This window comes from Mauremys mutica, chromosome 2 (genome assembly GCF_020497125.1).
Source record: "Mauremys mutica isolate MM-2020 ecotype Southern chromosome 2, ASM2049712v1, whole genome shotgun sequence".
Lineage (NCBI taxonomy): Eukaryota > Metazoa > Chordata > Testudines > Geoemydidae > Mauremys > Mauremys mutica.
Window position 1 is genome coordinate 282,985,197 of NC_059073.1, and position 23,971 is coordinate 283,009,167.

General features: G+C 42.3%; 2 protein-coding genes across 7 annotated transcripts in view; both read right to left on the reverse strand.

Moving 5' to 3' along the window:
* Positions 1-23,971, reverse strand: part of LOC123362874 (sodium channel protein type 5 subunit alpha-like) — a 138,628-nt gene that overhangs the window by 112,879 nt on the left and 1,778 nt on the right. The gene's annotated exons all lie outside the window — the stretch shown is intronic.
* Positions 4,970-23,663, reverse strand: LOC123362876 (sodium channel protein type 5 subunit alpha-like). The gene is made up of 3 exons (XM_045003420.1): positions 23,614-23,663; positions 7,727-8,039; positions 4,970-5,298 (listed from the first exon to the last, which is right to left on the reverse strand). Exons 2-3 carry the CDS (start codon positions 7,997-7,999, stop codon positions 5,149-5,151), a joined length of 423 nt encoding a protein of 140 aa, XP_044859355.1. The 5' UTR covers positions 8,000-8,039; positions 23,614-23,663; the 3' UTR covers positions 4,970-5,148.

Consider the following 23,971-nt stretch of genomic DNA (forward strand, 5'->3'; position numbering starts at 1 on the left):
CATGAATCGTTTCTGACCAGGGCACAGCTGTTTCCCCTTCTGAAATAAGCAGTAATCGCTCTGGGGAGAGCTAGTTTCTTTACCTTATAAGCTTCTCCAATATAACCTTGATCTATCTGCTGCCTCACTTGCAAATCCTATATCATTCTGCAGATGTTCTTCTTGGAATCTAAACCTCATCTCACAAGATCTAAGCAAGACTCAGCTCAAACCACTTACAACAGCATCCCTATATATTTTGTCTATAAAAGTGTCTTTCCTGGTCATGATCATCTACACCATAAGTACCTCTGAAGTAGGAGTGCTTTCTAGACAGTGAACATACTGGACCAGAAAAAGCTGGTCCTATATGCTGACTCTTTTTTTATTCCAAAAGTTAACATTCCATTCCCTAGATCCCAAGAAATATCCTACTCTCTTTCTGCTCTATTCCTAAACACCCCAATGAATTTGAGTGGCACAGTATGGGTATCAGAAGAGATGTCTGAATAGAACCGAAATTTATAGAAAGTCTATGCCTTCTTTGTCATTTTTCATTCAGAAGTGAAGGGCAACTAACTTCTCTGGCAAGTTAGTTCCAACTAATTTCTACAGTAGGTGTCTCTTTGTTGGTACTGTCCAGAATATTTGACCGTGAAATGAGGTCTGTAACAAAAGGAACAGTGACAACCTCTTCGCTGAAATTCTGAGGAAGGCAGGGGCTTCGTTTTTGGCAGCCACCACAACTGCTTCATCTAGAGGCTCCTCAAAGAATTTACCTCCAGTGTACTTAGACACTCATTACATTGTTTGGTCTCCATGCCCATCTTCCAGAGGCAGAACCAAAAGGTGTCTACAGCTTACAGCACTCAAGGCCATAGACAGAGCAGCAAATCTAAGAGAACCCAAGGAAGCCTCTAAGTGAATGAAGCCATCACAATATCTTCTAGCAAACCAGTTTCCTTTTTTTATTCTTACAGGGAACTACATCTCAGTGTTCAATTGCCTATGCTATAACACCACCATTGAAGAGCTGAAGCTAAGGTCTCATCGTTTTGTCTGAGAGACAATTCTGTTCTCCTAGCCTTTGGTTCTTGGGCAGAAATATCCCTTCCAAAGGAACCAGCATATCCTTATGCAAACTTTGGAAGCTGCCTGTTAGGTGTATGCCTCACTCAGGCACTCCCATTCCTCGCTGATAACATCTTCAAGGGAGGTATACAGAAGAATGCAAATCTCCTTCTTGGATTGGTGAAGTGAGTGTCCCTATTACCCTGATCCGTGCTTCTGCCAGGGACAACTGAATCCCAAGCATAAATAGGTCCTTTCACAGCATAGGCTCAAACTCCTGAGGAGGAAAATGTCTGTCTTGGATTTCTTCCTGATCAGATGCAGACAAGCGATCTTTCCTCCTCTGAGAACACCCAAGAATTACTAAAATTAGATACTTTTCTTTGGACTTGTGACTACAAGAGTGATGATCTGAGGGTACGTTTACACTTACCGGGATGGTCGACGCAGCGAGTTCGACTGCTCGGAGTTCGAACTATCGCGTCTGATCTAGACGCGATAGTTCGAACCCCGGAAGCGCTAGTTCGAACTCCGGTACTCCACTGCGGCAGGAGGAGTTGCCGGAGTCGACCCTGGAGCCGCGGAGTTCGCTTCCGCGGCGTCTGGACGGTAAGTAAGTCGAACTAGGGTAGTTCGAATTCAGCTACGTTATTCACGTAGCTGAATTCGCGTACCCTAGTTCGACCCCCGAGCTTAGTGTAGACCAGGGCTGAGCAAGATCTTTTCCCTGACTCCTTGCTTCTGTTAGAACAAAAGCTTTAGAGCCCAACAGTTGCTACTCAGGGGAGAGGAGAAGTGGGAGGGAAAGGCAGGCTCACACTTGTCTGAACACAGATCAACTTAAACTCTTCTGGAAGGGCTAGAACTGGGGGTCTGGGGTCTTTGGAGTTATAGGGGTCAACAGATGTACAGGCTTTGAATGCAGGCATTTTCTTCTTTAAACAAAAAATGTTTGGCCCCTGAATTAGTCAGTTTTGCCTTTGAAGGCTGCAGGCCCTTATTGGAAATCGGAGGTACTTGGAAGGTTTCAGTCTCCCCTCAAGAATGATCAGGTGGCTCAATGGTTATGTTTGGGGAGCTCACTTCAAGGGAGCAGGATGACGGAATGGAAATGGAGAAGCCTCAAAAGGGAAGGAAAGTGAGGCGTGGTAAGGGACTGTTTGACTGATAACCTAGGGGCACACCGAATGCATGCTTCCTAGAGGAAAACAGTACCAGTGTCACTTATTCAATGCGCACAACCTCTCCTTCTTGTGGTTTATTTTTGCTTGTGCCTTAAATTTACAGTGGAACTCCATTTATCCAATCTAATTGGGACTGGGCTGTCAGCCCCAGGCCACTGGTGGTTCAGTTACTACAGAGAGATAGATAATGGAGTCTCAGATAAATAGGGTTCTACTATATATATATATAGTGGCTAGGGAAACTAAAATTCAGCATTTCATTTTAGTCGCAGAAAAAAGTGGATTTATATGGGGTTTTTTAAATCAGATAATTTTGGGGTTTTTATCACAGAAAACTAGGATCCCTGAAGATTACCAAGGCGAAGACAAGAGATTTTTCTGGTAGGAGAGGAGTTTAGAGGCAATAATACTTTACACTTACACAGCCCCAAAACATGTTTAAAAAATGGGTAAACACCCAGTGAAGTACTGGGTGATGCAGTAACTTGTTGTTTGTCACAAGACAAAGACAATGACAGAATTAGAAACAGATTTGAGGTCTCCTGACCCACAACCTCATGTTCAGTCCATCAAATCATAGCATCCTTCTTGTTAGAGAGGGAGAAGCAACAGGATCTGGTGTGAGTTTGGATCTGTGAAAAGAAGCCAAGAGAGCAGTGACATATTAAAAAGTGAGGTTACAAGCCTGTGGAGTGGGAAGAACACTGGAGTGTTAAAAAGAGATGGAGAAGTGATGGTTTGGAGTCAGTTTTGGAAGAAAGATACGAAATTCAGTGTGATGTTATATGATTAAAATATGACCACGTAGATCATTGTTGCTACCACTGTTATACAAATGAAACAAGGCTTGTACAAATTATGTCATGTACGGTGTCAATAGAAAAGTTATGGTTTGCTAAATATGATTATCCTATTTGTATGCATGTATCATTTTTGTAGCTGAAGTTATGAATATTGACTATGTACCTGCATTTCAAATGTGTTTGCTCCCGTGGTAACACCCATAAAGCAGTTTACATCCATTTTAGCCAGCACATTATGAATGGAGTATTAGAGCTGACGGCCTATCAACAAACACAACTGGCCATGGAAAAAGCCATGAACTTTCCTGTGGACACTTCAGCCAGACTATGGGTAATGGCTGCCATGACTCATTGAATCATGCAATGGCATGTGACCACTTCATGTGACACTAAACTCCATCTTATGCCTATACTTTTCCACAAACTGTGCTGAGGGCTTTGCTTGGAACAATGAGTTTCCCTCCACATGTCAGAAGCTATAAAAGGCCTTAGAAACATCTCCATTTTGTCTCTTTCCTGCTCTGATCTCTGGACTATGGACTTACACTAATGGGAGCATTCTAACCAAAGGACTGACGATCTTCCAATCATTTAGAAACAACTAGAGACTTAACAAGCCAGTAAGTTTATTTAATCACTGCTTCAAGTGTGATCTAAAAACTTGCAATTATTGTATATATTTGATTCCTTTAATCAATTTAAACTCAGACTTCTTTCTTTTCTCTTATAAATAAACCTTTAGATATTAGATACTAAAGGATTGGCAATAGCATGATTCTTGGGTAAGATCTGAGTTATATATTGACCCTGGGTATGTGGCTGGTCCTTTGGGATCAGAAGAACCCTTTAGTTGATTAAATTGGTTTTAAAAAAAACACTCATCATTAAGTCTAATGTCTGGGTGTTGAAGCAAAGACTGGAATACCTAAGAAGGTTGCATTTCTGACTTCTTGTTAGCCAGTGTGGTGAGACAGAAGTTTACTTTTGTTGCTGGTTTGGTATATCTTATGGAAGAATAACCACCAGTTATGGGGTGTGTCTGCCCTATTTCTCAGCAGTTTGTCCTGAATTTGGTATTCTCAGTTCTGACCCATTGAGGCATGGTGACATTCAGGTTTTCCCTTTTTCACGATGGAGCAGTGGTAGGACAGTCAGGTGGAGATAAAAATATTAGACTGAACAAAAGGAGATAGGATCAGAGTTCATTAGTCAAACTGGGAGTCCTTCGCAAACACATGATAGTTGAAACCATGGAAACATGAATTTGCCCTGGCACAGAACACAACAGCAGCAGCAGAAGAAGAAAGGGGAGGGACCATGAACAGAACCCCAGTAGTTCACAATGTATCCACCTAAACCACATGAAAACCAGCCTTTTATTAAACATCACTCTCCACCTAATAACGGCTGCATTTTTAATAAACAATACATCCAATTTAAGATTAATTCTGTGTGAACCAGAACAGAAAATAGTATATACCACATACAGTCTCAAAGTAACTACTAACAGCATTCAAACCGAATACTCATTTAAAGGCCAACTGGAAATCTTTTCTACCTTAGGATATATTCTTTCAACTTAATGATCATAAAAGATATCAGATAACTAGGATGATAATGGAGTAGACAACTTGGTGGAGGCCTTCAAATATATTCCATCTCTAACTTCAATCATCTTTCCTTAGAACAATACCAGATGTACTCACCAAAGCACTACTGCAATTCACATTCTAGAAGTTCTCAATCAGTGCTTATCAGTTGTCTTCGAACTTGAAATTTCTGGGTCCACCACAATATAGGTGCAAGTTGTGCAGAAGGCTCTAAAACAGCATAGGGTGATCTGTATATGTATTTTAACCCTAAGTCTCTGACAATAATATCTGAACTCTCAATCTACGAATCATCAGAAATGTGATTCGTCAAATCTAATCACTTCTGCACACTTCCAATTTTGTGCAGTAGATACATGTGAATATTATTATTTTTGTAAAGTTAGATCCAGTATGTACTACTAAGAATTACACAATATTATATGCACATTATCTTGTATCTAACCCCCTATAAACAGACAGTCAGAACGAGGGAAACTTGTCTAGTATTTCAAAGCAGTGTTAGAATGAGGGAAAACAACGGGAAGGATATGGATGGACAAAAACTTTAATTGCAGCTCTTCTGATAGGATGGAAGGGACTAAGTATACATAAGGCACGTGTGGCAGTAAATCGGAAGATTGTTTTCCTTTTATTTAGTACCATAAAAGTCTGCAAGACAAAAGAGACTCATAACATTAGAAATATGCCAACTAAACAATGTTTTTTCCAGAAACTAAACATCTAGGCTTTTAAAATTTATGCCCAGAACTGTAGCTAATCCTGCGTAAGAGTGTGATTTTGCTGTATTCTTATTTGGAGCTCAGGCTTACTGATACTATTTGCTATCATGCCAGTACATTACTGTAAGATCATTCTTATTTCCTCCTCCTGCCTCTTCCGCCAAGGAAATAACTATTATAGGAAACAAACCCCAACACTCACTTTGCCAAAGTAATTAAAGGCTATTAATTATGGGCCAAATTCTGCCACCCTTACTCATGCTCAGTAATACCTTATTCTTCCCGGAGTCCCACTGATTTCAGTGGGCTATTCACAACCCTATGGAACTACTCAGGTGTAAGACTGCCAGAATCTGGCCCCATGAAAACAGGAGTTGTAGCACAAAAATCCCTAATTTTTTGTGCAACTGTCAGCTCTCACTATGATATATCCTACTCCAAGAATGACCAACGTTCTTGTCAGATACAGACAAAAAATTAAACAAATACCCTAAATTCAAGATAATGCTTATGTTAACATTCCTGTAACTTCTTCAAATGAATTAGACTCCTCTTCTCTACTCTAAGAATCCCAGCCTATAACAGCACTTGAAGACAAAGTGAATCTACTTACACTTTGGGAGTTTTATGATGAAATGACTTGTACATGATTAAGTGACAGTAGCCTCTGTGAATATGATGTACTTTCTCATGTATAATGTAGCCTACAAGCTGATTCAGTACAATTCTTCCTTTAACATATCAAATATACACATATGTTTTTCAATACTACACTCCTATATTCAAATTATATTGCTTCTTCTTGGGAATACTGTATTTACATAGCCACATATCATTGCAGGTTGAAAATAAATTCTGATCTGATTGAGCTAAAAATCTACTGCCCTCTTGGATTCTGAGTTTGGTTTTTATTCTATATATAAAGCTGTAATGCGCGCTAATAAAAATGCTCTCATTGCAGCAGAAAACTTATCATTAATAAGGAAAAATATTCAATAAGGAGGAATTGAAAGATTTTGATTGGGTGGACTAGGAGCTGAGGCCCCCTGCTTGGAGGCCTCATGGCCCTGCCACATCCCACCCCAGAAAAGGGCAGTAGAGAGGTCCTCCAATATGCCTAAAGAGGGTAGTGGGAAGCAGCCAATCAGGGCCCAGCAGGCTAGTATAAAAAGAGCTGCAGGGCTTGAGCAAGTTCCGTTCCTAAAGGTGGAGGAGCGAGGATGGTGCGCCAGGCTAGCTGCTGGGACTGCACCAGGACAAGGCGCTGAGGTAAGTGTGAAGAATGTGTTGGAGCCATGGGGAAGTGGCCCAGGGAATTGTAGCAGCAACGCAGTGTATTTAAAGGGACACGGCTGATAGCTGCTATCTATAGAGTCCCTGGGCTGGGACCCGGAGTAGAGGGTGGAAAAGTGGCCTGGACTTTCATACACCCCAGAAGGGGAACAAACCATTTTTAGTGGCCCAGCTGAAGAGCTGGGGCCAGAAAGGCCCAGAGAGGTGAAGAGTCTCCAGGGAGGGAGCCTGGGGGACATGGCCCCACACCAGGACCGGGACTGCTTAAAGGGCAGGTATAATTCGAGGGAGCCCAGAAGGGGCTGAGAGACAGTTTGGACAGGGTACTGTGATAGGCCTTGCTGGACTGATTGAAGACTGAGCCCTAGGATAGGGATGCAGATCGAAGGATCTTACAGAGGGTGCACATAGGCCTCTGGTTGGACTTATACTCCAGAAGGGGTTTGCTTTGCTTTTATCACACAGACAGACTGTGTGAGACTCGGCCAGAGGGCTGAGTCACCGAAGACCCACCACAAAAGGATAGAGAGAGAGTACAGGCACATGCACTCAGCCAGGGGGTGCTCACGAGGGGTGAGTTCAACCCAGTTACAAAGATATGAAAAACATTTAGTTGTGTTGTGCTATTTTCTCATTACTCTTACAATGCAGGAAAACTCACTGCAGTAGGCCATCAAATATGGAGTGATCAATAGTTGTCAGAGAGAAGCTATTTGTATTGCTATGATGTCAGTCCAACTAACCTGCACAGGTCACATAAGGAGGAAAATGCATTACATAAAACAATGTCATTTGCCTAATAAAATATTTTCTGTTCAAGAAGTAGTAGTATATTTTCATAATCAATATAATTTGCTCACTGGGTTTTAAAATTAAGCTTTCGTTATAATGAGTTACTGTTTAACATGGCGTTAGGTAACCCCTAAAGTAAACCAACACACATTATACGTGTAATGACAGCTGGTAAAGGAAGGACCAAAAGAAGAACCCACTGACTAAAGCATTTCTCATCTTTTAACATCTTAACAGACAAAATAAAATCAGTAACACATGATGACTTTAACCTTGTGATCATTGTAGTATGGATCAAGATCTTCCAAGGGTTCCCCGATGAGCTCCAGAGGAGGATTCCCAAACAGAGCAGGCAGCTTTTTGCAAGCTGTCAGATAAGGTCGGGGCTGACGTTTTTCTACTTCAGCCTGTTGAACACGATTTTCCAGCCTAGCCTTGGCTTGCTCTGTTTTTTTCTCAGCAATCCGCTTCTCAATTGTGGCCAATGATTCACATGTGAAAAGATGGAAACCAATATCATCTGATGATAAACTGAAATGATCCATCTTTTCATTCTATTTCTTCCACTTCCAATATTGGGAATAACTAAAAAGAAGGTATAAGTAAAGAGATATAAGTAAAAAGAAGCTAACAGAAACAACAATATCATTAGCTTAACAACTGCAAGATAACTATTTCTCCATTCACATCTGATAGTCGAACCATTAGGTAAAAATAAAACAAAACCAACTGGAACCATATTCTCATAGGAAGAAAAATAATCTTTGTGGTTTCAGTTTTAAATTAAATGAAAATGATTCTGGATAGATTTTTATAATTATGCCTCTAAAATACATTTTGCCACTTTTTCCCTGGGAAGTGATAGAATCACATCTGTGTCAGAGCTCTGACAAGCATCTTGTTTTTATCCTGTGTAATACCCCCACCATATTAAAGTTCTTGCACCCCAGCCACCATTCTTTCCACAAAGGATAATTAGTTAAGTATCTAGCAACTCTCTCCTACGTAGTCCAAAGTGGTAACTATATAATTCTGCAGTGTAGTCACTTCTCGCAGTAGGAATAACAGGGTCTTTCCTTACAGATCTTGAGCCATCAATGCTCCCTCCAAGGACCACCCCCTCCACAACAGCACAAGCAGTATGGCTATTTTCCATACCATTTTCTGCCTCTGTGAAAACTGAATTTGCCCAGGATATATAAAATTACACACAAAAACTATAAGAATATTATTAAGCTTACGAAGTCAACCACTCATAAGTTGGAAAAAGGAAGAATTAAGGTTGTGACAGGTTGGGCCAGAGAAACTTCCTCAAGACTGTCACTAGATGTGCTGGGATACCACTGAGAACAAACCTCCCTGCCAGAAAAGGCTTCCTTCACACCTGTCTTGCTGAGCTAGACACACCAGTCAGCTCCAGCACAGACCCCCCTGCAGTTCACAGAAACTAAGATTCACTTAGCCCAGGGGCTTCTCAGTTAACTGCGCCTTTCCCAGTACCCAGTATTCAGACTTTCTGGAAGCCTAAAACCTGAATAAATCCATTTTATTCTTTATAAAGCTTATACAGGGTAAACTCAAATTGTCCGCCTTCTATAACACTGATAGAGAGATATGCACAGCTGTTTGCTACCCCAGGTATTAATCACTTACTCTGGGTTAATTAATAAACAAAAGTGAGTTTATTAAGTATAAAAAGTAGGATTTAAGTGGTTTCAAGTAAAAACAGACAGAACAAAGTAAGTTACCAAGCAAAATAAAACAAAACATGCAAGTCTAAGCCTAATGCATTAAGGAACTGATTACAGATGAAATCACACCCTTAGAGATGTTCCAATAAGCTTGTCTCACAGCCTGGACTCCTTCCTAGTCTGGGCCCAATCCTTTTCAGACCAACATTGTAGTTTATGGCCTGGGTCCAGCAATCATTCACACCCCCATAGTTACACTCCTTTGTTCCAGTTCCTTTCAGGCATCTCTTTCAAGTGAAGAGGCCATCTCTTGAGCCAGCTGAAGACAAAATGGAGAGGCTTTCAGGGCCTTTTATATTCCCTCTCTTGTGGGCGGAAACCTCTTTGTTCTTCTGTGCAAAGTCACACCAACAAGATGGAGTTTGTAGCCACCTGGGTAAGTCACATGTCCATGAATGAGTCAGCTTTTTGCAGCCCGACACCACTGTTTACATGTTAATTTGAACGTTCCCAGGAAAGCTCAGATGTGGATTCACATCTCCCAAAGTCCATTGTTAGTTAAGTACTCCCGATTACTTGAATAACCCCTTCACACTATGTTGGCCAAATCTGCCTTATGTGTTTCCTACAGCAAATACTTTAAATACAATCATAAAGCCAATGCTCATAACTTCAGATATAAAAATAATACATGCATACAGATAGGATTAATATATTCAGTAGGTCAGAACCTTTGCAAAGATATGTTACATGGCATATCTAGCATAAAACATATTCCACTTCTGTCATATTTACATGCATAAGCATATTTCTATAAAGCATTATGGAGTGCAACATCACAAAGGTTGCCTGTGCCTCCACCAAAGGCATAATGGGCAGGGCTGCCCCAGCTGTCCCTCATTTCCTTCACCACCACAGGAATTTTGATATCAATAGACTCTGGGGAACAGAAGTCTGGTCGTGGAATACATATGTGGACAACCTAACTCAAAGAGTGACAATTACTGTACAGATAAGCAACTATTTCTTCTACTTCAAGTGCTTGTGCACATATATGCCAGTGTTGGTGATTCCCAAATAGTGTCCTTCCAAGAGGTGGTTACAAGGAGTCTATTTAAAAAAGGACTGTGAGACTGCTTTGCAAAAGTTCACACAGGCTTTAGATACTTTCACAATTCCACAATGCAGGGTAAATGTATGGACAGAAGACTGTCGCAGACCTACAAATATCTACAATAAGAATATTTTTCAGGGAGGTCAATGAAGCAGCTTGAGCTCGTGTAGAATGGACTATCTCTTGGTGATGGAGTAGTACTGACTAGTTCAGAACCCAATTTGATGCACAATGTTATCCAATAAAAGATTCTCTGAGCGGTAACAGCTTGGCCCTTCATTCTCTCTGCATATGTAACAGTGTCTGAGAGAAACTCTAAACTGCTTTTCCTGACTAAGTAAAAGGAGAGTGCCCTACAGCTGTCTAGAGAATGCGGGCTCTCTTCATCTTTCTGAATACATAGATTAGGGGGAAATTTTGGCAGATGGATGACTTGATTTAACTAAAAGTTGGAAATCATCTATGATAAGAATCTGGGATGTGGTTTTAGTATGACCATATCCTTATGGAAAATAGTAAGAGAGGGTCCAGCGATAAATGCCTGTAGCTCCTCCTCCCTCTTTGCTGAAGTTATTACCACTAAAAATGCTTTCTCAGCCAATAGATGAAACAGGGATCAAGAGGACACATGTTTAAAGGGGGAGCTGATGAGACCTGCTAGGACTTAATTAAAGTCCCAGGGATGGACAGGCTACCTTACAGGGGGATCAACCCTTACTAGACCTTTTAAAAATCTTGCTATCATGGAGTGGGGAGGAACAGAATGACCTTTAATCAGAGTTTGGATAACAAAGATTGCTGAAAAGTGCACTTTCAGTGAGCTAATTGACAGATCCAAGTTCTTCAGCACCAGCAGGTATTCCAAGATGTCAGGGACTTGAGATCTGGAAGGAGATAACTGGTGGTGATAAGCCCATATTGAGAATCTCTTCCATTTAGTCACGTTTCTATTCCTAGTAGAATCTTTCCTACAAAGAATGAGACTGCTCTGTACCCTCAACGAACAAGATCTCCCTGATTAAGTTAACTATTCAATATCTATGCTGTGAGGTGAAAAGTGCATGCATGGCTGAGGGTGTAAGACTTGACTGTGACTCTGAGACAGTATGTCCAGAGCAACAGTAAGGTTATGGGAAGTTGAATGGACAAGAATTGGAGAACCAATAATCAAAACTGCCTTGGGCATGCCTGAACTATTAATAACAGTTTGGCTGCTTGCTGCTGTGAGTTTTCTGAAAAATCAATTGAATCAATGTGATCAGAGGAAACACATTAAAGGTAAATCTACACTGCACACTCCCTTTGGTAGCATGTAGAGTACATACACTACTTGTATGAATAGCATTGTAGACAATGAAATACTGCTTAGGCAAGCAGGTAAGGACATGCCTGAACTCTGTGGGGAAAGTACTTCATTTGCCCAAGCAGTGCCTTCCCAGTCTACACTGCTACTTTTTAGGTTGCAGGTAAAGGCTCCAGCAATGGGGAAAAGGAGACTTTCACTGACATGTGTAGCTACACACCAAAAGCAGGACTCAGCCTGCTTTTCACTACAACATGTAGCTACGCATACGCTACATCCTTCCGCCAATGGCATGCAGTGTAGATGCAGTCATAAAAGATCTGTGACCCAAGAAATTAAAAATGCATCAGCGATTGATCCTGGGCTCTCACCCCGCTTTCGGAGCAGAAGCAATAAGATTTTCTGTTTTCTCTGGTCACATGCAGATCTACCATGGGGAACACCCACTTGTTGAAAAAAAACTGCTTGAATCACCTTGTCTTTTCTTGTCCATTTGTGGTTGTCAACAAATTATCTGCTGAGGTGATCTGCTGGAACATTCTGCAGCTGCCTTGAGTATGATCCCATAATATATGCAAATATGTATCACCTCCTGACACAGGGGTGTGGATCTTGCCCCTCTCTGCTTATTCAGGTAAAACATGGCAATCATATTATCTGTTATGACCTGTATGGTAAGACCCTGGATGGTTGGTAGACAGTCTTGCGAGCTTGATCAATGGTTCTTAGATGTAGGCTACTTATGTGAAGAGTGGATTCCGAAGCTGTCCACAACCACTATGTTCAAACCCTGCCCACATGAGCTCTCCAGCCCCGTGTGGATGCATCTGTCACCAGAGTTTTTGACAGAAGCTGAGGAGAAAACGGAATCCCTTTGCCAGTGTTTACTGAATCCACTCACCACCTTGACAATTACAGGACTAGAGGAAGAACATAAACCAGTATGTCCAAGTGTTGCTTGTTTGTTTGATACACAGACTTCAACTAGCCCTGTATACAACACAGGTGAAGGCTGGCATGCTGAGTCATGAAGATACAGGATGCCATATGGCTCAGCGATTTGAGACACGATCTCACAGTTGTTCTTTGGTATACCTGTGGATTGTTGAAGAGGTTGTGCACAACTTGAAATCTTTCTGGAGGTTGATAAGTCATTGCTATCATCAAGTCTAGAATGGTCCTGATGAATTCTATCTTTTGTGTAGGAGATAGTACTGATTAGTCTCTGTCTAGTCTCAGACCAAGGCAAGTAAAAAGCAGCTGAGGCTGATGGATACAGTCCACCAACAGTTAATTGGATTGACCTGGAATTAGCCAGTCAGCAAAATATGGAAACACTGGGATTCCCCTCTTCCTGAGGTAAGCAGCCATTACCACCAGACACTTTGTGAATACTCTGGGAACTGATGATAGGCCAAAGAGTAGTACTCTGTATTGGCAGTGGACAGTCACAACGGTTTTGGACAGCTCAGGAATCCACTCTTAACAGAAGCATCCTCACAAACTTTCTGTGGGCCAGGTGGATTGCAATGTGAAAATAGATGTCCCATAGGTCAAGAGCAATGTAACAATTGTTCAGATCTGTTATGGGAGAATTAAACTTGACATTACTGCCATCAGCCATTTTACGTGTCCAGCCACTGTTAGCTGAAAACCAATTATCACATAGCTAGGAATAATTGTGAGTACTCTGAGAGGCAAGGCCAAACAGCTGCATGAGTGCAGTTTTGCTACTCAGAATGGGAGGATGGGACAGAGAGATAATGTACCATGAGAATGGAAGGGAATGTTTGGTTTTAAGTGCCCTGATTTATACGTTTTATTGTTGTTATGACTAAAAGTGCTTTGATGATAAGAGATAATGAGAAATTTGGTGAAGTTAGGAGAATTGGTGACCCACTAGGAGTTACTATGGTGAGTTATGTGCTTTGTTTAAGTTGGCTATAAAAGATTAAGTAAAAGAATACACTTTGGAAAAGTTTGAGGGAGCTTGTCTTCGAGTAGAGACTGACATCCTCTCCCCAGCAAGTGAATGGAAGGAAGGCCCCCAGAAGCCTGACTGTTGATCACTTGAAACCATCTCAGACTTTGGGTAACTATAATTTGGGATGATCTAAACCTATTGCTATGGCATGTGTGTGTGTGCTTAAGACTCAATAAAGAAGGAACTTTGGGTGAAAGCACTCCTGTTTGTACCAATCATTTATCAAACATAAGAAATGTGTCCCCACTGATTTATTCCTGACACTGCCTGGAGAAACCAGATTAAGTTACCACAGCTTTGGGTTCTGAAAACCCCAGATAACAGAGCTAGGGATGGGGATAATGGAGGCAAGAGACACCATCCTGAACTTTAGTTTTCTGATGCAAGTGTTTAGTTGTCTTTGGTCCAAGATAGGCCTTATGCCCCCTCTCTTTTTGAGAAAGTAACTGGAATGAAACCCTTTTCCTGAAGGGGAACCTCCTCTGCTGCTTCGACAGTGAACACAGGTTGAATCTCTTGACACAGTAAACTCTCATGAGATGGCTCCCTGAATACTAATGGGAAAGGTGGATAAGAGTGTAGTAGAGCCTGGAATTGAACTGGGAAGTGTATCCCAGTTCTACATCTAGACCCAATTGTCAGTGGTAATGTTCCAGAAACTGCAGAAGCAGCACAACCTGTTCCCAAAAGGGAGGAGATGGGATGGGAAGATCTGATCTTGTATCGAGTGAGCAGTCAAACTTACAGCCTGAATGTTGATTGAAAACGATGGATGGGCACCAAGAATGTAGTGGAGGACTTCCTTCTAGTGAACTTTTGGTGTTTATTTGAGGAATCGGTTTGTCTAAACTGATGTAAGCCCCACTCTAGGGCTCTAGAGAGAAGGAGCTCTCTGCACCATCTATTGGTGAACAGGAAGAAGAGAGAAAATAAGCAGATTTGCATCGGTGACTATTTTAGGTCATTTTGTTTAAAATTAATTTAAGTTTTTGGTGTAGGGATAATGAAATGTTATTATCCTTATTGCATCCCCGTAATGATAGAAGCACTTTCTGGTTGAGTATACTGGTCAAGCAATCCAGCTGTGTCTTGAATCCACTCCTGGAAAAATGGCTCACCTTTATTCTCACGGACATTATGCAGTGTACGACAGGCCACAGTAATATGGATAGCATTGAAAACATTGGTGTCCAAACAACTTTGAAGGCAGCAGCATCATTGAGATTTCAATCTGTCAAACACACATTCCATCACCATCCTACAGCTACTAAGCATGTATTTGGACCTTCTTTTGCCAGGCACTTTGTGATCCATGTATTCTTTCATAAATCGTGGCAAAAGGGGGCATGTGGGTCCCCTAGAATTACAGTGGGGACAATGACTCCATTTATAACAATGTCACTTAGTGGGAATGGTGTCCCTGATTGTCCATGAAGGTAAAGTCCCAATCTTTGGAAAACCCTGGTATCATACTTCCTGCCAGTACATCTCATGTTGGTGTCCATGAACCTGCCTCTGTACTTGACTAGGGCATGCATAACGATGGAATAGAACCTTTGTAGATTATGTACTCATATGCTCTTTGCAGAGGGCAAGTTATGTGCACGTCCCATTTTTAGCCCTGACAGAATTTGGAAAGCCTATTCTCTCAAAGCCAACAATTATTTCAGCAACATTGTTTATGCCCACCACCTTTGGTTAAATCACAGACTATCGCCTCACAAACCTCCACCATCACAAGTCCCACAACTGACCTGCCATCACCAAACTGGCTAGCCATGGACCTGTAGCATCCTAGAATAGCCTGCTTCCAAATAGCTATAGTGACCCACTTCTGGACCAACATGGCCTCTCTTGTGCATGTGTCCTGACACTGAAGGGTTGGTGCAAGCTGATCACACAGCTCCAGGAACAACTGCTTCTTCATGTGAAAGTTCTGGAGCCGCTGCTGTTCATCCCAGATCCACATGATGCTGTGATCCCACCAGTCTGTGCTCATGGACTTGCTCCATGAGTGCTGGTCTACATATGGAGAATCTCTAGCTATGGCAACAGGCATAAGTAGTATCAGCTGGGCTGTGGCTGCCGTATCAGTATCCATCCCCAAGAGATGCCTTTGATAGGACTAATACTGCTACTAAAATGTCCATCAGCATCTCACAGATGCTCTACTTCCCAAAATAGGACTGAAAACACGAGCAGAAGTTCTTCTACCTGTGCTGGATCTATGTTGCTGGGTCTGGTTGCAGGAGTGTGCAGACCCAAAAATGGTTCATCTGGACATGTTGATGGGCTATGAGCACTTTTGATTAAATGCTGTGGGATGGACCGACAAGATCTCCCACAATACTCCATGAACCAAAACCTAGGGCAGCTATAGCTAGTAAGGGCACTCAGAAACCTGTGATACACCCCCATAACTAACAAGGTCTGATTCAGGTCTGTGTAGTGTAATATGGACACATCAGTGTGGATTACTTCTGGGGGAACTCTGCGCCAAAAAATTAAAAATTCTGCACCAAAAAATTAAAAATTCTGCAAATTTCATTTGTCAAAATAGTGCAATATAATCACACCAATTTCAATTGTTTTGGTAAGTTATTTAAACTACAATACAGAAAAAAGTCACAATAACTATTCAGCCTTTCCTAAACACATGAAAGTTAAGTTACAAATACTTGGTAACTAATATCCTGTATTCCAGTTATAATCCTGGATTTTCATTTAAATTACATTACAGAACACCAAACAGAAAAAAAAGTAGAATGTCATTTTAAATTGCTCAGACTTTCATACATGAAAGTCATACAGTTTTGCTAATCATTGTCGTGGATCTAGCTGGGTACTTTGGGAAGTGCTTGGTAGTGATTGTCCTGACATTTTATTGACTGGTTGGTAAATGTTTTATTTGCCCTTGAAAGTCTTTTTTTTTTTAAATAGGTAAGTAAAAATCTAACCCCATTGTGCCACTTTGGCACAGGAAAAAAGTGAGAAAACACATAGATCTTCCTAGCTGATTCCTTTACTGTCATTTATAAGTTTCAGAGTGGTAGCTGTGTTAGTCTGTATCAGCAAAAAGAACAGGAGTTTTTGTGGCACCTTAGAGACTAACACATTTATTTGAGCATAAACTTTCTTATGCTCAAATAAATGTGTTAGTCTCTAAGGTGCCACAAGTACCCCTTGTTCTTTTTGTCATTTATAAGGCTTTACATCACTCTGGCAATGTAGGGGCCTTAAAACTTTTACAGGTTTTTATGCTTCTGGGGGAACTGACTGAGAATGGGCTACATTCTGCATGGGTGCCGAATTCTGTCAGGAGTTGTGGATATGAGGCTTGCGTAGCAATGCAACTGTGGATGTTCAAGCATGAGCTGGAAAAAACAGGTCTGTAGGCATGGGTCCCATAGACCTGGGTTCACTATGCAGTGCAGACATACCCAAGCAGGGGTGGGCAAACTTTTTGGCCCGAGGGCCACATTGGGGTTGCAAAACTGTATGGAGGGCCAGGTAGGGAAGGTTGTTCCTTCCCAAACAGCCTGGCCTCTGACCCCTCCCACTTCTCTCCTCATGACTGCCCCCCTCAGAACTCCCGACCCATCCAACCCCCCTGCTCCCAGTCCCCTGACTGCTCTGACCCCTATCCACATCTCCACCCCTTGACAGGCCCCCTGGGACTCCATGCCTATCCAACCTCCCCTGTTTCTCATCCCTGACACCTATCCACACCCCCGCCCCCTGAGAACCCCTACCCCCGAGACTCTCACACTTATCCAACCCGTCCCCATCCCCTGACCGCCCCCCAGAACCTCCACCCCATCCAACCGCCCCCTGCTCCTGTCCCCTGACCACCCTCTGGGACCCTCTCCTCCTTATCCAACCCCCCTGCCCCAGCTCCCTTACCATGCCGCTCAGAGCAGCATGTCTGGCAGCCGCACCGCCTGGCCGGAGCCAGACACACTGCCGTGCTGCTAGGCAGGAGCACGCAACCCCGCCACCCAGAGCGCTGCCCACATGGCGGCATGACTGCGGGGAAGAGGGACAGCGGGGGATGGGACGGGGGTTAGCCTCCCTGTCCGGGAGCTCAAGGGCCGGGCAGGACAGTCCCGCAGGCCGCATGTGGCCCACGGGCTGTAGTTTGCCCACCTGTGCCTAAGATGTGTGTCCTGAACTATCTCTACTGGGATATCTAAAGTAGAAACCACTCTCCTCATGAAGTGTTGGCATGATTTATAGTCATGCGGAGTGGATGAAGATGATTCTGGCAAACAGCCTTATCTGGAGATGAAGAAGAAATGTTGGTAGGGATAGGTTGGCCATCTTCCTGTAACTCCTCATCTGACAGAGCAACGGTGCTGACTCACTGTGCCATTTGTAGAGATGGAAGGTCCTTAAAATGGTGAGGGGAGAGAGACTGATATGGGGGATATGGAGTGTGACACTGAAACAGTCTTTGTAGAATGAGGGATGCTAAGGTGCCAATGGGCCAAGGGTAATGGTAGGAATATGAAGCTGGAGGCCAAAGAAGAGGATAGCATGGACCTGTGCCTTTGGTATCCAGATCCAGCTCTAACATCCCTTCCTGCAAAAGAGGATGCGAGTACCTTGAGCCAGCTGATTTCCCTGATGCCCTCCCAATTTTGAGGAGGAAAAGGTGTACTTCTTAGGCATACCAAGGGCTGTACCCATAGGTGTTCTTGGTACTTGGACAGACATGTGTCTTGTGGGTAATGAGGATGGAACCAGTATTGAGGTGACTACCAAAGTGCCAGTTGTGGCTATTTTAATGATGCCAGTGGAGGAGAGTCCAGCATCAATGATACCAACAAGTTTTTAGTAGCCATATAAGCTCTGAGGGCTTGTCTATACAAACACTTAGTTCGCAGCATGCTGGGGTGTAGATCTATCCCACACTAGTCTGCTGCACACCAGAAGTCTGTATGGACACTGTTACTGCACACTAAAAGTTCCTTAGTGCACTTTGAACTACCCCTCTCTGAAATGAGAATAGATTAAAGCACATTAAAAGGCTGTGGTTCTGACAGAAGTGGAAGTCAGGGCACTTCATGAAGAGGAGTAATGAGATAAATCTGCTCCAGGCAGGTCAGGATCAGAGACCAGGCACATTGAGCTTTCCGTTAGGAACATGTTGAGTCAAGACTCCCTAACTGACTATGTTTAGAGAATAACTTGCAAATAGCACATAGGTCAGTGATGTGCCTTTCACCAAGACAATGTAGTATGCCCATAATTCAAGAGCATTAGTATCTCACAGGAAGGGCAGTTCTTAAAACCAGAGGACGTGTGTTCAGTCATCATGACTGAAGTGGTACAGAGAGTACTTCCCTGCTAAAGAGCAAATAAAGATAGTTTCCCTGCAAATCCTATACAATTCCCAACGCTGACCTAACTATTGAAATAACTACTTACCGTAATTGCTAACTATTTAAACTAATCTACATAAGAAAACAATAAAAAAATCGAGAAGCAAGGCATCACTGTGAGTTTCTACTTCTAGCTATGGGTGCTGAGAAGTAACTGAGGACAGTTGGGTGGCCCTGCCTTCTATACCCTCAGACAGAGGCATGAGGACAATCAGCAAATGTACTGCTTCATCAGGTATTACTGACCAAAGGTCTCTGGCTCAAGTACCTTGGGTGCACATGTGGACAAGCACTCAAAGAAGAAACAAATTCCATAACATAGCATCATAGTGACCCCCTACATGCATCATCAGCAGGGTTGGAATCTTTATATCCATCACCCAGACCTCTGCCACTTGAGCTAATGAAGTAACTGATGATAGTAGTAGTAGACCATTCCTACAGGACTGGACTCAGTGATTGTGGTTTTCCATTCCAGACTGTGGCTGGGAGGGTGCTTTAGTGGCAACAGACTCTTCTATTCATTTCACCCAAGCCTGACTCCTTTTTGCCCCACCCCCTCCAACCAGTCCCTGTCCAATCCTGTGTCTATACCACCATTGGCTCCTCATGCAGTTCCATTCTGCTCACCTAATCAGCACCAATCTCACCTCCTCAGACTTCTGATCCCAATCCTAGTCTTCTTGCCCAGTAAATCTTAATCTCGCCCCTTGAGACTTCCCATCAAAGCCTCAGTCTCTCACCCTCTCCCACTCAGAGTCTCCTTATCCAGTCATCCCTAGCTACAACCACAACCCATTGGCTCCTCGTCCCCAGTCTCCTTGCACTAGTCCAAATTCCTCTCCCTACTCTCCTATGTGTCTCTCTCTCCCCACCACCAGCCTATAGTCATCCACCACCCTGCCCACATTCCCCATCCTTATTGGCTCCCAGCTCCACTCTTCCTCCCTGGACTTCTCATCAATCTCAATGCCCTGGCCTTCCCCAGCTTCTTGTCCAAGTCTTTTGGGCCAGCCAGTCCCAGTTCTCCTCCAGCACACTGGCTCCTCAGATCTGTCTCCCCGCCCCTCCTTCCCCCACCTCACTGGTTCCCAGTATCAGTCTCCCACCCCAGGCTCCTCATTCAGTTTCAATTTCCACTCCACCCACTGGCTCTCTGTCTTCTCCCTGACCCCATTTTCATTCCTGGCTCTCAGATCTAGTCTCCTTGCCCAGCCAGTCCCACTCTCCTAGGCTCCCTACTCCCCAGCACTCTCCTGAAACTCCCTAGGTCTGGCTCTTATCCCTTCTGTATCTGAGTCAGGCAGTTCCCTCCTCCGTGCTACCAGGGTATCAGTATGGGGGGACACAGAGCACAGAAGAGACAGGCTCCCTGCTCTCAGTTTTGGTACCTGGCCTCACTACAGCCCAGAGTGGAAGGGAGCACCTATCACAGGGAAAGTCAAGCTTTGCCTCTATAGTCCTGGGCAGGAGGAGGCATGCTCAGTCACTCTTTGGAGACTGTGCCTGTGCAGTACTGTCAACGGAATGGACCAAGCTTGGTTTTTCTGTGGGAATGGTGTATGCACAGACTGGTCACACATAAGAGCACTGAGGGGATTGACCATACTCAGTTGCTCTGTGATTGGCCAGTGCATGCACTGTCTGGTCATATGTAGGAGTGGTGAGATGATGGAGCACACTTAATTGCTCTGTGAGAATGACGCATATGCAGTCTGGAACAGCTCTAGGAGCTGTGAGAGGCTCAAGCATTGTCAATGAGAATGGAATATTCCGAAATTTTAGTTGTTTAACTCTAGCAAATCTCTGCTGAACATGTGTGAACTGTGATTTTTCAAAGACTTATGAGTTGGCCAAATTTGGCTACATTTTTATGGGGTGGCAAAAGGCACATCCCTGACACAAAGGCAACCTCCTTTCAATTTTCAAGTCCTTGCTCCAAATCATATGGGGCTAAAGCTTTCTGTCAGACCTTGTGGGTCTCAAACCTGGGTCCTGAGAGTCATCACACTTCAATCCTCTACCCAGTAACTCACAGACAGCAGGTAGGACTTGGGGCCACACAACCCAACTGAGGCACATGCTACACCCTTATGCTCTGTCTGGGAGAACTCCAAGGCTCCTGATTAGGCTGCAGTCCCTATTTAAGCCAGAGGAGGAAACCAGAGGTTGTTTGTACAGCTGGGCTTCTCCCTGCCATGGACAACTGGTCTGGTGTTTACCTGTTCCTCCCTTCTGATCCTGACATCCTGGTCTCCTGACTCGCCTAGAACCAGAGTTTGTTGTAGTGCCAAGTCAGCTTTTGACCGACCTCTTCTGCAGGTGCAGAGAGAATATTTTCTTCATTTAAGTTTACTCAGCAAGTTCAGTTCAATTACTAGCTCATTTAAAGTTAAGTAAATTGGGAGTTGAAAAAAGCAGTAAAGTATATTTTCCTCTTTCAATCTATGAAAAAAATAAGTTATGAAGGTATAAGATATACTACTTCTAAAGTCTTGAAACTCATGGTGATCAGAAACAACAATTCACGAACTACAGATACTTCTTTCTTTAATAAATCAGTTATATTTTGCACTTAAAACCGTTTGATACGCTTACTTTTTTATTTATCCAACATATTTAATGTAGTTTTATTTAACTAAGAAGTTTTTTTAAATAATGCTGATTTTGTGCATTTTAATGGAATTCCAATTTTCATCCAAATGCAGCTTGATACAGATCACAAATTCAAAATTAATCGTCATCTTGAAAATAAGAAATGAGTCATTCACCATTTTCTAACAATATAAAAATTAAGAATCTGAATTAACGTATGTGATGCTATATAACTGCTTAAATAAATATGTATATAGTATTCTCTTGGTAAACAAAAAGAAATGCTAAATTATATTAATGAGAATCAACTTTCCATTAGGAAAATAACTAAATAGTATAAATGCAGAACAAGATTAAAATGGATTATTTAAATCAATCCACTCTACCACCAAAATGCAAGAATTTCAAGCCACACTGATGAAACTTCCTGAATGCTAAGATTTACAAAGAAATACTAGAAAGAAATGAATCAGAAGATATTAAATCCTTTACAACATGAAAAATCCCATACCCTGATGATTATGGTACAAATATCTACAAAAACTTCCTGCCCTTTCAGTACAATTTCTTCAAGAACATCAAAATACTGCCAAAAGAAGGGAATGCTTACATAGTGTTTTGCACATACAAATTACAAAATCATAGGAATGTAGGGCTGAAAGGGACTTTGAGAAATCATCATGTCAAGTCCCCTATGCTGTGTCAGGAACAAATAAATCTTCTAGACCAGGGGTTGGCAACCTTTCAGAAGTGGTGTGCCGAGTCTTCATTTATTCACTCTAATTTAAGGTTTTGCATGCCAGTAATACATTTTAACATTTTTAGAAGGTCTCTTTCTAGAAGTCTATAATATATAACTAAACTATTGCTGTATGTAAAGTAAATAAGGTTTTTAAAATGTTTAAGAAACTTCATTTAAAATTAAATTAAAATGCAGAGTCCCTCGGACTGGTGGCCAGGACCCGGACAGTGTTAGTGCCACTGAAAATCAACTCGCGTGCCGCCTTCGGCACGCGTGCCATAGGTTGCCTACCCCTGATCTAGACCATCTCTGACAGTGTTTGTCCAACCTGTTCTTAGAAACCTCCAATGACAGGGATTCCATAATCTCCCATGGAAGCCTATTCCAGAGCTTAACTACCTTTATAGTGAAAAAGTTTTTTCTAACATAAATCTCCCTTGCTACAGGTTATGCCCATTAATTCTTGTTCTACCTTCAGCGGATATGGAAAACAATTGATCATCATTCTCTTTATAACAACCCTTAACATATTTGAAGGCTGTTATCAGATCTCCTCTCACTCATCTTTTCTCAAAACTAAATATGCCCAGGTTTTTAACTTTTCGTCATAGGTCAGCTATTCTAAACCTTTGATAATTTTTGTTGCTTTCCTCTGGACTCTTTCCAATTAGTCCACATCTTTCCTAAGTGTGGAACCCAGAACTGGACATAGTACTCCAACAGAGGCTTCATAAATGCTGAACAGAGTGGGTCAATTGCCTCCCACACCTTACATATGACACTCCTGTTACTATACCCCAGAATGATATTAGCCTTTTTCACAACTACATTACATTGTTGATTCATATTCAATTTGTGATCCACTGTAACCCCCAGATTTCAACAGAACTACCACCTAGTCAGTTATTCCCCATTATAACTAAGATAATGCCTTTATTGAACAACTCCATGTACTTTGATTAAAAAGGCATGGGAGGCAAGGGTAAGATAGCTAAAAAGGGTTCATGTCTTATGTGCAGCTCCTGAGTTCAGTTCAGTCCAGGTGAAATCCAGAACTTTTTTCTACATCCTAGTGTTACCAGAAATGGGTACTCCTTATCCCTAGTACTTTTTGTGTTACCAATCGAACCCTTAGCCAACAGACTATTGATTAAATCACAAATATAAATACAGAGGAATGTGTAAATTGATAGAATTCCTCAGCAAAAAAAGTCACAGTCAGGAAGGTCTTTTCTTCAGTGGTTAGTGTTTATAACAAGAAAGTAAAATAAATTAAAAAAGAAAATAAATAGAAAAATACCAGTTTGGGGTTTAACTCAGACCTAACCATGAGTGCAGATTCTGACCTTTCCAAATGTGTTCACTCTCCTCTGTGTTCACCAGCAGCCACTCTAACAGACCTTCCTATGAACACTTGTGCAAGGGGAAAGGAAGAGGGAGTTCTGTGTATCAGGATCATAGGGTGCTTCTGCACCCTGTCATAAGGGAATAAAGAACAAAACTTCTGTTTATGTCAATGACATTCTGATATACAGCACAAAATCAAATGTCGCTGAAGATTACTGAAATAGAGAAATCCAGCTCTAATGTTTTTTTAAAGTCTATGACAGAAGCCACTATAATTAGTCCAATTCTATAAATTTAGTATCTCAAGTCCTATAAATGGAGTAAAGGAGACTTCTGAAACCTGGAATAATAATACAC